Raw genomic sequence first — 15,315 nt, forward strand, 5'->3', positions numbered from 1 at the left:
CAGCTCCCGCCCACAGGCCCCGCCTCCCAGGCAGCTCCGCCCACAGGCCCCGCCTCCCAGGCAGCTCCGCCCACAGGCCCCGCCTCCCAGGCCTGCACAGGGGTCCTGAGGGTTGGCCGGGGCCAGGGCACCCGCCGACAGGAACTAGGAGCTGGGACAACCGACCACCCACACGTCCAACAACCCGCCCACCCACACAGACGGCAAAACTGGCACAAACGGGGCAACCAAGACTGGCCCCTCCTGTCCCCATCACGCCAGCAGCGCAGGCCGCCTTGTCCCCTCACGCCCTGACCAGAGACGACACTGGCCTGACACGTCCGCGGGCCAGGGAGGCCGCGCACGCTACGGGGTGACACCCCGCACGCGGCTGCCTGCTGGGAAGGAGGGCGGGGTCTCCTAGACTAGCGGAAGCTCGGGTGTCACCTCGTCTTTCGCCACGTTACAGCCTTCTCTCGGCGTGGTCTGTTACGGATCAAACGCCAGGATGTTTTCCCCCACCCCTTACAGGAAACGGAGAAGAGACAAACGATCGATTACTTCCGTTACCGTTATTACCGCTTATCACGACCGGGGGCAGAATGAACTCTGGGCAGAGCAGAAACCAACGCTCCAACTCCCCCGTCAGCTCGGCCGTCACATGACTCCGCAGACGGCGCCCCAAACGGCCTCTGTCCGTCCACGGTCCCAAAGCCCGCGGTGGGGTCCCCCTCCCCAGCGTCTCAGCCTGACAGCCTGCGGGCGGCCCCGCCCCCACCCGACCGGACGCGGTCCCGAGTCCCCTCCGCTGCGCTGTCCGAGGGCCTCCCAGCACCCAGTCGACTCCCCGCCAACGCTTTTTAAGGTAAAGAAGTCTCTAGAAGGACCACAGGTTTTAGACGAAGACTCTGGAACCGGAACTTTTGATTTTACAGCGTGCTTAGCCACTCAGACCCTCCCCCCGCCCCCCACCACACGAGAAGCAGTGGTCTGAGCCACTGCTGTGAAGCAGCGGGCAGGGCTGGGTGCTCCCGGGGAAGCAGGGTGCCTGTGGCTCCGGAAAGTTCCAGGGGGACTGGGAGTGAACGGGGCAGACGCATGCAGCGCACAAGGAGGTCAGAGTCCGGTGTCCGGACACAGATGGACCGTGCGGAGGGGGAAAGCGGCCCTGGCACTGTCTGCGCTCGGAGGAGAGGGGCCCCGTGCCCCCCTCCCCAGCCCCATGCCGGCCACGTCACCGGAGGCAAGGCGCACGTGCGACGCCGAGGTTGGTCTCACACACACTCTGTGGACTCGCACGGGCAGTTGACAGTGTCGTCCTGCTGCTGAAGACGCCGCGGGGAGAGTGATGCGGGGCTCGTGGGACGCAGCGTGCCATCCACCAGCAGCCGCCTGATGGAACCGGGGCCTGATCAGAAACGTCCTCCTGTGTGGCCACTGCAGGCATCTCTGAGCGAGAGGAGGAAGATGCCCACGCGGACCCCGGGTGGGGAGTGTCCCAGAGCACACGCCAGCCGTCACCATGATATGGCATGGCCTGACCTCAGGGCTGGCCCTCTGACCCAGGCGCACGGCCGCCCACACGCACGTGCCCTGGGTGCCGCCATAGGCCCCTGGGTGTCCGCGGATGTGTGGGAGCAGGTCCGAGGCCCCTGCCCTGTGGACCAGGCCCACAGAGGACCCTCGAGCCCACCAGCCTGTCCTCCGTGACGGGGGAGGGGGCGGTGACGTCAGCGTGGGGCCTGCACGTGGGCTGGGGAGACCATGGCGAGAATGGGCGATCCCACATGACCCAGAACCTCCTCTCCCGGCCAGAGCTGGCGTGCGCCACCAAACCCACCAGGAAACCCTGACACCTGCCACCACAGACACGCCGCTGGGCACCAGCAGGGAGGACAGGCCTGTGACGGCTGGCTGGTGACACTGGGGAGACACAGCCGCGGGCCGGGACGGCGAGCAGGGACCCCGCAGAAGCAAGGGGCCCGGCTGCTACTCTGCAGAGGAAGCAGGGCCGGATGTCTCCCCGGGGCGCACGGCGAAGGGCTGCCCTGCTGGCCACCCGCGTCCACACAGCCCTTGTGCCGGCCGTTGGCACCCAGCAGGGTCCCAGAAGGAGCCGGAGGCAGCATGAGCAGCGTGCCAACCGCGGTGGCGTTTGGTGATGTTCAAGGATGTGCCCTTCTGGTGGCTCCTTCCTGCCGGCTGCCTTCAAGTTCAGAAACGCACCGAGACCCCGCTGTCGGTGCCCCGGTTGGGGCTTCAATTATTTTGGGTTTAAAAACGTGAATTCCTGTGTGACGGAAACGGCAGGGCCAACAGCAGTGGCGGCCCTCTCCGAGCACGGCAGCTGCCGACCCCGGGCCGGCCCGAGCCATGGCCTGCGACCCGCTGCCCGACGCCGTCTCAAAGCAACGGCTCCCGCCGGGCAAGCGGCCACCACCGTCGACGGGCCTTTAACAAGGTGGCACACGTCAAGTGATGTCTTCTCACTGGATTAAGCCAGAGAGAAACCGGACTGCTACCCAGGATGGGGTCTTGTGGACAAGGCGCAAAGTGCCCCCGAGAAGCGCGAGGCTTAAAACGCTCAGCGGCTCTTCCTGCTCCAGGACAATGTGCAAAAATTAAAGACGAGACGCTCTCCGTGGGGGACGGACGAACAAGCCACGGCCCAGTGGACGATGGGTGCTGCCCCGAGCTGAGGGGCGATGAGCTGTCCGGCCACGGGAAGACCCGGAGGGCCCGCGGACGCGCACGGTGGAGTGGGGGAGCCCATCCCAGGGGGCTGCACGCTGCGAGCTTCCACCTGTGGCAGGTGCCAGGGAAGGGACAACGGTGTGATCGGTGTCACCGGGGCTTTGAGAGGGCGGGCGGGAGGAGCAGGCAGAGCATGGATTTTCAGGGCAGCGAAACGCTCCGCGGGACGTGACAGTGGTGGACACGTCATCACCGTGCGTCAGGTCCCAGTGCACACGGCCGCGAGCGAGCAGAACGTAAACAGCAGGCCGTGGCCGAGGACGGCTCCCGGGCTGCGACAGGCGCCCACGCCCGCGCCGGTGTACACGGCGTACTCCTCCCAGGCTCACCGGGAACCTGAAACCGCTCTGAAAAATCACACCTGTTCATCCTCAAAAAGCACCTGTCGAACGGTAAAACAGGCCCGTGTGTGTCTGACCCCGGCGGATAAAAGGCCGAAATGGACCTGCAGGCAGCGCCGCAGTCGGCAGCCAGCTCCATGCCTGGCCTGGGGCGAGATCGGGAAACTTGCTGAGTCCGCCAGTTTGAAAATTAACCGCCAGCTCCACCCCCCTCACAGGAGCAGGGAGAGGCAGGGTGGGGGTGGGGCGGGGACAGAGGCAGCAAGTGTCAACGCTCAGTGGCAGTGACACCCAGGGAGACCATGACGACGAAAGGACAGACTAGCAGAGCGCTGGTCAGTCCAGGAGCGGAGCTGACGGCCGCCATCCTGAGCAGGCAGGGTCAGCCGGCCGCGGGGCTGGGTGCGGAGCTGTGCGGCCTCACGTCACCCCAAACCACTGTGTCCAATGGGCTGCCTTGTCTCAGAGGAGTGTCCCCTGCCCGAGGCCACAGGGCACGGAAGCGGGGCCAGGGGTGACAACCGGCCCCTCGAGCCAGCAGTTTTCTGCAGGAAACTTCTCGGACCTTCATTTCACTGACAAACCCAGGTTTTCTGTCCCCAAGAGAGATGTGGGTCCCACTGAATAAAGGCTCCCACCGACATCCCGTGGGGCACAGGGGCCACTCCATCCTGAGCGCAGAGCGTGGCCTGCCTCATTCCGCCAGCCCGTGCCTCTGACGGCGTAGGACAGCAGCAAGGGCAGAGGGGGCCCCCGGGGCCGCAGGACGGGCGGGAGCTCAGCCTCACAGGTCAGGGCTAGCCGGGAGGCCTCTGCCGGCGAGGGCTTTGGGGCTGCGTCCTCCTTAGGGGACATCTCAGAGCTCCTGCAGCCAGGCCGGGGAGGCTGCCAGAAGTTGGATGACGCTGCCCTTGCCCAAGTCCCTGGGAGGGCGGGGGTCTCAGAGAAGACCAGAGAGAAGCTGAGCAGAGCCCCCGAGTGATGCCTGGGACAGTGCCGGTGGCCCCCGGGGCACCCTTCCGGCGGGGGGACCACAGAGCAGGAGGGCCCGACCCGGAGCCGAGGGCAGCAAGGCCGGTGGGCCCTGCGGGCACGGGAGCGGCGACACAGGGTGTCCTCAGGCCCACGTCACTCCACAGCAGACACATGAGGGGCCAAGCGTGAAGAGCACATGGACGGCAAAGCCACACTCAGGGCCCAGCACCTCGGACGCCAGGACGCAGGTCCGTGTGACAGCGGGGAGGTCACCCCACCGTCCCCGCGTCCCCTGTCATCTGCCGCTAGAGCAGCTTTACGCTCCTGCTCCCTTCTCTCTGGCCCATGAGTCGGTCAGTGACCGGGGGAAACCCACGTCACAGCCCCGAAGGCGGGCGCGGGTCCAGGGAGCAGCACGGCCCCCGGGAAGCAGCGTGCCTGGAACCCCAAGCTTTTCGGCCGTCCCATCCCTGTTTTTGCCTTCCCTAGAACCGGAAGAATCAGCACCCCCACAATCAAAGCTAAGAGAAGCCGTTTCCGGGCAGGTCACAGAGAGGCACCCGCCTAACGCGTGAGGAAACAGGCTCGGGTGCCAGACGTGCTCTAGCAGACGAGGAGCCTGCTGGGGTACAGCCCAGGCGTCGGCCTCCGTGAGCCCCGACGGCACACGCTCCCCTGAGGGGCCATGGCTAACGGCCAGTGACCTCAGACGTGTCTGGCCCATGCCTTGGCTTCCTCGTCTGGCCCCGGCCTGTGGCCTGGCCTGTGTCTGCAGGATGGCTGTCTCCACAGCCTTCGCCCTGCAGAAGGGCACCCGGGGGCCTGGTCGGGAGCCTGACGGTGGCCCCAGTGCCAACGAGGCAATGGCAGTGGCAGTGGGGTACCCAGGTGCCGCTCCCCCTTCGATGTCCCCACCGGGCTGTGGGCCATCACGAAGGGCCCCGCAGGGCCGGACTGTGTCCTTAAGTGACGCTTCACTGTCTCCCGAGAAACCCAGGCACGCCCGGTAAGGGAGCCGGCGCACGCGGTGACCAAGTGTCCGGGCAAGCCACGTCCTGCTCCTGGAGGACGGAGCTGCACCTCGGCTTGCCTCTCGGGCAGCTGAGAATTTATGGCCCTCGTGTCCCCCCGCCCCGAGGCACTGTGGTTCTGGAATAAGAAAGGGCTTTGTCATTGCTGGTGGCGGTCTCTCCTGCTGGTCAAAGGAAAAAAAAAAGAATTCGGATCCAGTTCCGCGCCGTGATCCAGAAAGGGTGAGCGCTCACCCCTCAGCGGCTGCCAACTGCTGTGGGAGAAACGCCACAGCCGGTGACGGTCAAGACGGCTGGAGTTCTCTGAACCGCAGAATTCAATACCCCAAGTGGCTGGCTGCGCCCCTTTAAGGAACGGAGCCAAGAGCAGCAGGCCAGGTCGGGGCGGCCGGCCAGTGAGGCCGCCACAGGCGGATGCACACGCACACACGCACATGCACACACACGCACACACACGCACATGCACACGCTAATGCGCCACATCGCAGCATTACGCACACATCGCCAAGACACGTAGCGCATGACACTATTTACATGTATCGCGCACACATACACATGCACACACACATGTGCATGCACGCACGTGCACACGCACATGCACACATGCACGCACACGTACACACGCACATGCACACGCACGCAGGATGGGAGTGGCAGGACAGGCAGTGGCTCCGGGGCGGCTCCCCTGCCCCACGGTGCTGGAGCTGAGCTGTGCAGGGTCGGCTCACGCAAAGGAGACCCCCCAGGGGCTGGGGGCACGTCTAAATCCTCGCCAGGGTGCGGGAAACTCCCTCTCTGAAATCCTAAACGCTTCCCAAGATGGCATTTACCCCACGCCATCGCATGGGACCTCCGCTCCGACAGGGGCCTCGGCTTACAGGCACAGGCACATGAGGGGCAACAGCATGTGGGGGGCGCGGCAGACCTGAGCCACGCCGGGGGGGGGGCTCCGTCAGCGCATGAGCGTGAGCCGGCGGGAAGGGCCGGCCTCCCCAGAGCCAGGCCAAGGTGCGGCTGGAAGTGTCCCCGAGCACCAGCACAGACGCCTGTGCTTGAAGTGGCCCCAAACGAAGATCATGTGACATTCAGAAGCAGGGGACGGCGTTCAGACAGGACAGGAGGGGCTGCCGGCTTGGGGACTGGGTGACAGTATAGCACGAGGTCTAGACTATTCTCCCTACTTTGCATGTGTCCCAAGTTCTCCATGATGAAAAGTTTAAAAAAGAAGTCATTTAATCTCTTTCCTGAAAAAAAAAGGGCTGGATTTGCTTATAGTTCTTCCAACTTTGTGTGTGTATGTGCACAGTGCATTCGTGTGTGTACGTTGTGTGTGTGCATGGGTGTGCATGTCTGTGTGTGAGTGCATGTGTGGGTGTGCTGTGTGTGTGTGTGCCGGCATGCATACGTGTGTGGGGCGTGCACCGTGACACGTGTGCAAGGTCAGGAGGGTGAAGAAACCAGGACCCCTGACCCTCACGGGGAGAACAGACCCCGTGGAGCCGCCTCCAGCACGGGTCCCTTCCACTCGGCCCCAGGACCAGCTGAAAACTCAGGGACAGCTGGCCCACAAGGTCCCCAGCAGCAAGGGATCCCGAGACCCTCTAAGACCCCGTCTCCCGGACCTCTAGCCATGGGAGCACAGCCTGGGGGACGCAGGACAGGCCCCTCCAGAGGCGGGGCCAGCCGTCAGCAGGAGGCCACAGGTCCTGGCAAGTGTGGGTGGTGCAGGGCCCTGGCCCAGGGGTGCCGGTAGCTGCCCCATGCCGTGTCCAGGCCACTTCACTTCCCCACTAATCGGAACCCGAAGCCCAACCAAGCGTGGTGGGTCTCCAGCGCTTCGTGGGGGCCACTGGCCATCTAACCCTCCAGGGGGCACGTGAAAGCAGGACAACTGCATCTGACTCGGGCCCCCGACCTCCGTGACGGTCTGACCTCCCCAGAATCCCCGGACAACTACCCTAAAAAGCAGCCAAGGCCACCTCACGGCCAGGGTGTGCTGAGTCCCTGCCCTGAGAGGCGGCCTGTCGGTATCACTGGAGGTGGTCGATCGCGGCCGAGAGCTGCGACAAGGCCAGGCAACAGGAGCGAGTTCTCCTCCGAAACCAGATGCCTCGGCTCCGTGTTCTGTGATTCAAACCGTGCATTTCACGGCCTTCGGTTTATTCCAGAAATAAGAAGTGCACGCCCTGTCGCACAGGGCCCGCCGGCCCCTCCAGGGCTTTCGGCTCCGTCTGACGAGGCCCGGGGTTCACCCCCGCCCCGACACCGTCACCAAGGCGCAGGCGGCTGGATGGCCCGCGGACGCGATGTGGCGCTTACCTTGGCCTCACATGTCCTGCGGCAGGAGTACTTGACGGCTGCAAGAGAGAGAGAGAGAGACTGTGTGCCCGGCGGCTGTGCACAGCGCCTCCGCCTCCCCGAAGCCCCCGCCCTGGGAAAGGTCCAGGCTGGGAGGCTCTGGGCTTACGACGCGCGGGGGCGGACGGGTGTGCGGGGACCAGCCACCGCCGCACCATCAGCCGTGTCCAGATGGGCCGCGGGTTCTCGGGAGAGGCAGTCACAGCCCCCCAGCAGGCGGGTGGCCGCGACAGAGCCCTGGAGAGGAAGGGGTGACTCTGAGCAGCGAAAGGCACTAATCTGCCCGGAAATTACAGCCGCCCCCTGAAGAAGGGCGAGAACCGTGACAACGTCCTACGATCCGGGACCGGCGCCTTGAAGCTGGCAGAGCAGGACATTCGAGCGGCAACCCACCCCCCCACCCCCACCGATGCCCCGGCGCTGACCGGCGGGCGCAGGCCAGCCCGCGTCCCCCTGGGGGTCCTTCCAGGGGCCACTGTGCAAACCCGACCTCCAACGATGCGGATCTGGAGCAGGAACCCCGAGATCCCACAGGCCCGGCCCCCAGAGGCTGCATGTGCCGACACCACCCCCTGCGATGGGCCTGGGCTCACAGGCCCGCCCCTCCCCCACGGCCCGGGCGCAGCAGCAGGACGGGCAGAGGCTGAAGGGTGAAGCACTGAGCCAAACACACCCACCATAGGCTCCCACGTGACTCCAGGTGGGCGCCCCTCGCCTCCCCAGATGAACCCACGGGGACGGCTGTGGCCTGGGGGACAGGGGCCAGGGCGTGCAGGGGCCTGAACTGGCTTCCTGGCCCTCCCCGGCGGGGCTGCCCTGCACAGGACCAGCGACCTCCCGGGCCTGTTCCTTTTCCCAGGATACCCGCGATGCAGAAAGCCAGCCTCTCGGGGCCCTGCTTAGAAAGCACGTGGGGTCCCAGGAGCACAAGGCCTCGGTCAGGACTCGCGCCCCAAATCCTGGCTCAGCGCTTCGAGGCCCAAGCTTTCCACCCCCATCCCCCTCCTTCCTGTGAGCTGGGGACAGAAATGCTGACCTGGCCAGCTCAGGGCTGAATGCGGGCACAGCAGAGCGAAGCGGCCAGCGGCCAGGGCCAGCAGCGACCGGAGCTCGGGGTGAGAGCGGCCACGGTTACCTTTGCCACATCTACCGTGCCTCCCAGGTTTGTGAGTGTAGTCACAAAGGCAAATATTCGTCCTGCATCCCCTGATGGGCACGGCCCGCCAGGCAACGAGAGGGTCTGTGACCAAGACAGACGGGCTGTCCCCGGAGTAGGAGGGACGTCCCGCCAGATGGAAAGGCGGCCAGGGGAAGGGCTGGGGTGGAGAGCGGGGAGGTGCGAGAGGCCGTGGCCTTGGCGTGAGTGAGAGTCGGCGCGAGGGATCCCTGCCCTCAGGATGCTCTGTCCCCACGCGGAACTGGGCGGCCGGTCGGCTCAGCGGCCTGGGCCGGGGCAGGACAGTGCTGGAGGCAGCCCGAGACGGCCGGGGCCGTGCGCAGTGCCCTCCCCCGGTGACGGGCCGTCTGCGTGGCGAGGGCCTGGCTGTGACTTCCGCCCTGGTCTCTTGGACCGGGGGCCGCATGGGGAGGGCACCACCTTGCCAGCGCGTGACAGCCACCTTGGACTCGAGCCCTCAGTCCAAGTAAAAGCTTCGGGTGACACAGCCTCTGAAGAGACTCGGAACCAGCACTGCCCGGCCAGGGACCCCCAAACTCCCGACCGCAGACACGGTGAGAAGTAGCAGACGTGGCTATCGTGGGAAGGCTCCGACTTTCGGGGCGACCCTCTGTGCAGACTCTGAACTGACGGGCCGCCTCGACCCACGGGCTGTGTCACGGGAAGCACGTGACAGCGGTGTGTGGCGTCCACGGAGAAGGACCAAGGCGGCCCCCAGGGCACCATGGACACTTCAGGGCAGAATCGTTCCATTCATGAGGTTCACTAGTCACAGTCAAGTCACACCAATCACCACGTGCTCAGGTGGAGGCCCCACAGGGGACCCACTGCTCACGGGGTCGGCAGTGACCCCCGCAGCACCCTCCCGGTGTCACTGCCTCCACGCCTCTCAGCCCACAGGGAGGAAGTGCGAGGGTGCCGGGGCCAAGAGGTGGCCCGTGCAGGCCGGAATTCCAGCCCGTCATCCCCCGGCCACAGCCTCCCCCCGGCAGCACGCGGCCTGACGCGTCACACACAGAACCAGTGTCCAGGCCGATCCCCACCACTGTCAACTACAGCAGAAGATGCGAGCCCCTCAGCACCGACCCACACCCTCGGGGGCCACCAGCGGCTGTGCCAGTGCCACCCCCGCTCCCCGCCACCATGCCTCGCTTCCCCATCCTCGGCGCCCCGCTGCCCCGCTCTGCCGTCTCTGCCTGGAACTTTCCATACGCCCTCTGCATCTGGCTGACTTGTTTCTTCAAGACAGAGGCAGGAGCCGCCACCTCCACCAGGAAGCTCTCCCTCCACCCATCCTGCCACTCTAGGCTGTTCCAGGGCCCCTCGGCCACCTCGTCACTTCGAAGTCATCTGTGTGTGTCCATCGCTCCTGACGAGATCGGGCACATCCAGGGATGGCATCGCCTGCTGTGTAGTGCCAGCTCCTTGGAACTGGGACACAAACAGGAAGAAGGGACCCGCGGACGAAGCGCTCACCCCGTGACACTGACAGAATCCTCATTGCACTGACCTGGCCAAACTGTCACTACAGCCATGAGGTGCCACAGAGCCCCGGCCTGCTTATTGAGGGGCCTGTGGGCTGTGGGCGAGGCCAGACAGCTCGTCCTGGACACCCGGCGCTGACCCTCACCTGCTCCAGGGCTGCGTCAGAAGCCAGCAGGACCACAGGCCGGGGCCTCCTGACCTGGCCACCACCCCGGGGACGCAGTGCCCAGCGAAGGGGGGCTACAGACAGGCCAGACCACCCTCAACACGCTGTACCCCAACACACTGTACCCCAACACACTGCACCCCACTGTGCTGTACCACCACACTGCATCCCCACTGCATCATAGTAGGCACTCCGGGACTGCATGCATCCCCACCATGCTGCACCCCACCATGCTGCATTCTCTACTGCGTTAGAATTCCCCAGCACGCTGCATCCCTAGCATGCTGCTGAATTCCCCTAGCACGCTGCACCCCTAAGGCGCTGGGTAATTCACTGCAGCAAAAAATTAACATGCTAAGGGTAAACCCCTAACACACTGCACTTCACCACGCTTGCACCCCCACCATCGCCAGCTCCTTTAAGGTGCCGCATTCTCACCATGTTGCATCCTCAGCATGCGCTGCACCCCAACATGTTGTAATACTCATGCTGCAGCCCCACCATGCTGCATCCTAAACGAGTGTGCTGCACCTCTAATCGCAGTTATACCACCACGCTTGCACCCCCACTGTGTTGCACCCCCACCACACTGCACCCCCCAAAACAGTGCACTCTCAACACAGTGCACCCCTCCCCACCCCAACGCACTTCTGCACTCCTGAACACACTGTACCCCAATGCACTGTACCAACATACTACACCTCCATCACACTGCACCCCTAACACACTGCACCCCCAACGCACTGCACCCCCAACGGTGCAGGCCCAAGAGGACAAAATGTTGACTCGACATCTGCCTCTCGCCTCCACCCCCCAGGCCAGACCAGCTCGCGCTTCCTCGTTTACCTTCCTCGTTTACTCTGAGCCTTACAAGATGTAATTGACAGGCAAAATTGTATCTATTTACCGTGTACAACATGATGATCTGATACATGTACAGCTGCGAAATATTTACCGCAATCAAGTTAACTACCACCTCCGCCACCTCGCAGCTGCCATTTTTATGTGCGTGGGGGAGGACGCTCCAGACCTACTCTGCAACTTCCAAGTTCGTAACAGAGCCGTTCGCTAGTCGCCATGCTGTGCACTGGAGCCCAGAATTATTCTTAAAGCTGGAAGTCTGTGCCCTTTGACCGACACCTCCCCATTTTTCCCACCCCCAGCTCCTGGCAACCACCATCATACTCTGTTTCTGCAAATTTAACTTTTTATTTTTTGAGGGTCCACACACAAGTGAGGTTATACAGTATTTGTCTTTCTGTCTGACATTTCACTTAGCAGAGGTCCTCTCGGTTTATCCGCATCACAAATGGCAGGATTTTCTTCTTTTTTTATGACTGAATAATATTCATATATATCACATTTTCTTTATCCATCCATTCATTGACAAACACTCAGGCTGTTTCATGTCTTTGCTTCTGTGAATAATGCTGCAGACACATCCCTTCACGATACTGACCCAGCGATCCAGAAGTGGGATCACTGGGTCACAAGGTGGCTCTAGTTTTAATCGTTTGAGGACCCTCCACACTATTCCACAGCGGTTGCACCAATTTACAATCCCACCATCAGTGCATGGGGGTTCCCTTTTCTCCACACCCTCACCAACCCTCCTTACCTCTTGTCTTATTGATGACAGCATTCTGACAGGTGTGAGGCGATCACTGTGGTTTTGACCACATGTCCCTGATGATTAGTGATGTTGAGCACCTTTTTATGCACCTGTTGGCCGTCTGTATGTCTTCTTTGGAAAAACATCTATTCAGATCCTCTGCCCATAATCAGACTGGTTTTCTTGCTATTGAGTTGTATGGATTCTTTAAGTATTTTGGATCTTAACCCTTTATCGGATATATGATCTGCAAATATCTCACATTCCTTAGATCATCTTTTCATTTCGTTGACTGTTTCTTTTGCTGTGCAGATGTTGTTAGGTCGATCAAGTCACACTTACTAATTTTTGCTTTTGTTGCTTGTGTTTTTGGTGTCATATCCAAAAAATCACTGCCAAGACCAATGCGAAGGAGCTTCCCCCACATTTTCTTCTAATGGTTTCTGATCTTATGTTCAAATCTTTAATCCAATTCGAGTAAATTTTTAGGAATGCTTCAAGACAGAAGTCTAGGTTCATTCTTCCCCTTGTCAAAATTAGTTGACTATATATACGTGGGTTTATTTCTAGGCTCTTGATTCTGTTCCGTTGGTCTATATGTCTATTTTTATGCCAGTCCCATACTGCTTTGATTACTACAGCTTTGTAATATAGTTTGAAATCAGGGATCATAATGCTTCCAGCTTTGTTCTTTCTAAAGATTGCTTCAGTTATTTGGGGTCATTTGTGGCTCCAAACAAATTTTAGGATTGTTTTTTTTCTATTTCTGTAAAAACGACACTGAAATTTTGATAGGAGTTATACTGAATCTACAGATTGCTTTGGATACTATGGTCATTTCCATAATATTAATTATTCTAATCCAAGAACACAAGATCTTTCCATTTATTTGTGTCTTCAGTATTTTTCATTATTGTCTTAGTTTTCAGGTACTGGAAACTATCTTTCACCTCCTTGATTAACTTACTCCTAAGTATTTGTTTTTGTTTTGATGCAATTGGACCGCTTTCTTAATTTCTCTTCTTGACAGTTTGTTGTTAGTGTATAGAAACACAACTAATTTTGGTACGTTGATTTCGTGTCCTACAACCTTACTGACTTCATTTATTAGCTCTAACAGTTTCTGGTGGAATCCTTAGGATTTCCTATCATTTTTTTTTAAAAAATGCCAGACTTTTATAAATGCCAGGCAGCTTTCAACTGTATGAACAGTCACGAATTCCTGGCGAGGACCTGTGAGTGTTCTAGGGGCAAATCCCAAACCCCAGCGACGCCGCGACGCCACCGAGCAGCCCCAGGCCTCCTCCAGCGCCCGGTGCCCCCCCGTCCTCCTCTGCTCTGTGACACAGACCCACGGCCCCCAAACCCAGCGCCAAGGTTCAAGGGAAACAAGAGATGTCATTCCCACACGTCCATCATGCACATTCAATGTGCAAGCAGAGAAAAACAGCAAGTCGCAGCGGCCACCGCGCGCCGGCGGCTGTGTTTACGGCGGGAGTGAAGCCTGCGGCCGGCTGCAGGGAGACGCCACAGCGAACGGGGACTCTGAACACAAACGTTCTGTTGGTAAACTCTGGCAAGAGGCCAGACAGTGAAAATGAATAACCCGAGTCGCTGACACGAGGGACCAGACAGGGAGCAAACTGCTCTCTCCCCTCCCCCACGCGGCGGCCCCGCCCTTCTGGGAAAACTTCCGAGCACACACCTGGGGAGCGCACACCTGCGTGAGCACACACCTGCCGGCGGGGTCAGGCTGGGAAGGGGACTTCCAAGACTTGCCTTCCGGAAAGCCCCGCGAGGTTTTCGTTCTGCGTTTTGCTCGCCGCTCGCTTCGCTTTGGTCGAATCGGCCGAGGGAAGGAAAGCGAGGACTCACCTGGGCTCGAGATCCCTGGCCCGTCGAGAGTCTGTTTGCAAACCCCACAGACTCTGGCTCTTTTGAAGACCTTGTTCTTAAAACTGTGCAGACTTGCAGTCAACTCTTCTGGCTGAAAAAGTAAAGGGAGAAATGGTCAGCTCTTCGGCTCACGGCCTGTTTGCTTTTCCTCTTCCCTGTCAGGGGAAAATAAATCTAGCAGGGTCTGTGAAGAGCACAAATGGGAACTTTACCGGGGAAACAAGACAGCGAGGAGCCGGCCGGAGACGCGGGGACGCCGGGGCGGGGGGCTCGGGGGGGCCCCGCCGGCATCCATGAAGCCGGAGCCCTGGGAGGCCGCGCACCCCCGCCGGGCCGTTACCCCCGGCCGGGCGCCCGGGAGGGCCGCCTGGTCACGCTGGAGCCCCAGACCGGAGGCCTGCGGCCACCACTCCTGTGACAAAGCAACCCGCCCGCGTTCCCGGGGCCCTAACGCGGTTACTTCTGGAAGAAATGACGAAGGAGCTGCTAGCACAACGAGCCAGCAGAGAGGCGGACTGACGGACTCGCCGGCCCCCTTGCCTCTCCGGGTTGCGGGGCGCCTCTGCGCAGGAGAGGCGGTCGTCAGACCCACATGCTCAGACCTGAGGGTGCTCCCGAAGCCTGCTGCAGCACCCCGTCCCTCACACACACTGTCCTCAGGGGGCACAACCGCCCCTCGCCCACCCGATCCGCATGTGCACACTCAAGGCTCACGGCTGTGTGACGATCTCGTAAAATTCAGTTTGCCTCGGAAACCAAGTACCAATCGCTGTGGCCATCTGCTGACAGTGACAGTGACGGAGATCCACGTGGACCACTAAGGCCGTCACTCACCGACAGAGCGGCCCAAACTCACCGAGAACAGGAACTGTTCCCAAGAGCGTGAAATGAATGGTACGACTACTGTGGAAACCGTCCGACAATTTCTTATAAATATTCTTAAATTTACAGCAGCTCGACGACGCCTCAATTCCAGTCCTACGGACACTAGAAAGAAAGAAATGCAAAAATCCACGAAAGACTTGTGCAAGGACGGTCAGGGCCTCCTGACTTAAAGTGCTCCAAACAGGAAGTCACCCAAATGTCCAACAAAGGAGCCTGGCTAAGCCAAGCACGGTGCAGGCACACACGGGACACCGTTCCTGAACACGCACGAGCGACTAACACACGTCCCACCACGGGCAAACCACAGAAGCGCTAATACGCTGAGTCAAAGCAGCCGGACTGTGAACACGTCTATTTATAGGATGTACGTGAGCGGGCAAAAGAATCTGCCTTGTTCCTCCGAGGCAGAAAAAATCAGGTGAGCCCTATGAGCGCCCAAGATTCCTGCATGGAGAAAGTCTCCAGGATGCAGAGAAGGAACGGGAGCCAGTGTCCTACCTGGTCGGGGAGAAGGAGCTAAGGGTTCAGGCAGAGCGAGGCAGCAAGAATTCACCCAACACAGTGCCGGAGCACGGAGCGCAGCACTGAACTTTCAAGACCTCTGTGCTCAAGAGGGCCCTCTGCGGCCTTCAGCCGAGTGCTAAGGAGCACATGCG

At 60.9% G+C, this 15,315-nt stretch overlaps 1 protein-coding gene across 1 annotated transcript in view; it reads right to left on the reverse strand.

Moving 5' to 3' along the window:
* TNS3 (tensin 3) overlaps positions 1–15,315 on the reverse strand; it is a 124,484-nt gene that overhangs the window by 82,391 nt on the left and 26,778 nt on the right. Inside the window, 2 exon segments of the mRNA XM_039847123.1 lie at positions 7,400–7,437; positions 13,754–13,865. Of these exon segments, the coding sequence (XP_039703057.1) occupies positions 7,400–7,437; positions 13,754–13,865 (150 nt within the window).

Source organism: Pteropus medius, unplaced genomic scaffold, assembly GCF_902729225.1.
Source record: "Pteropus medius unplaced genomic scaffold, Ma_sr-lr_union100, whole genome shotgun sequence".
Classification (NCBI taxonomy): Eukaryota; Metazoa; Chordata; class Mammalia; order Chiroptera; family Pteropodidae; genus Pteropus; species Pteropus medius.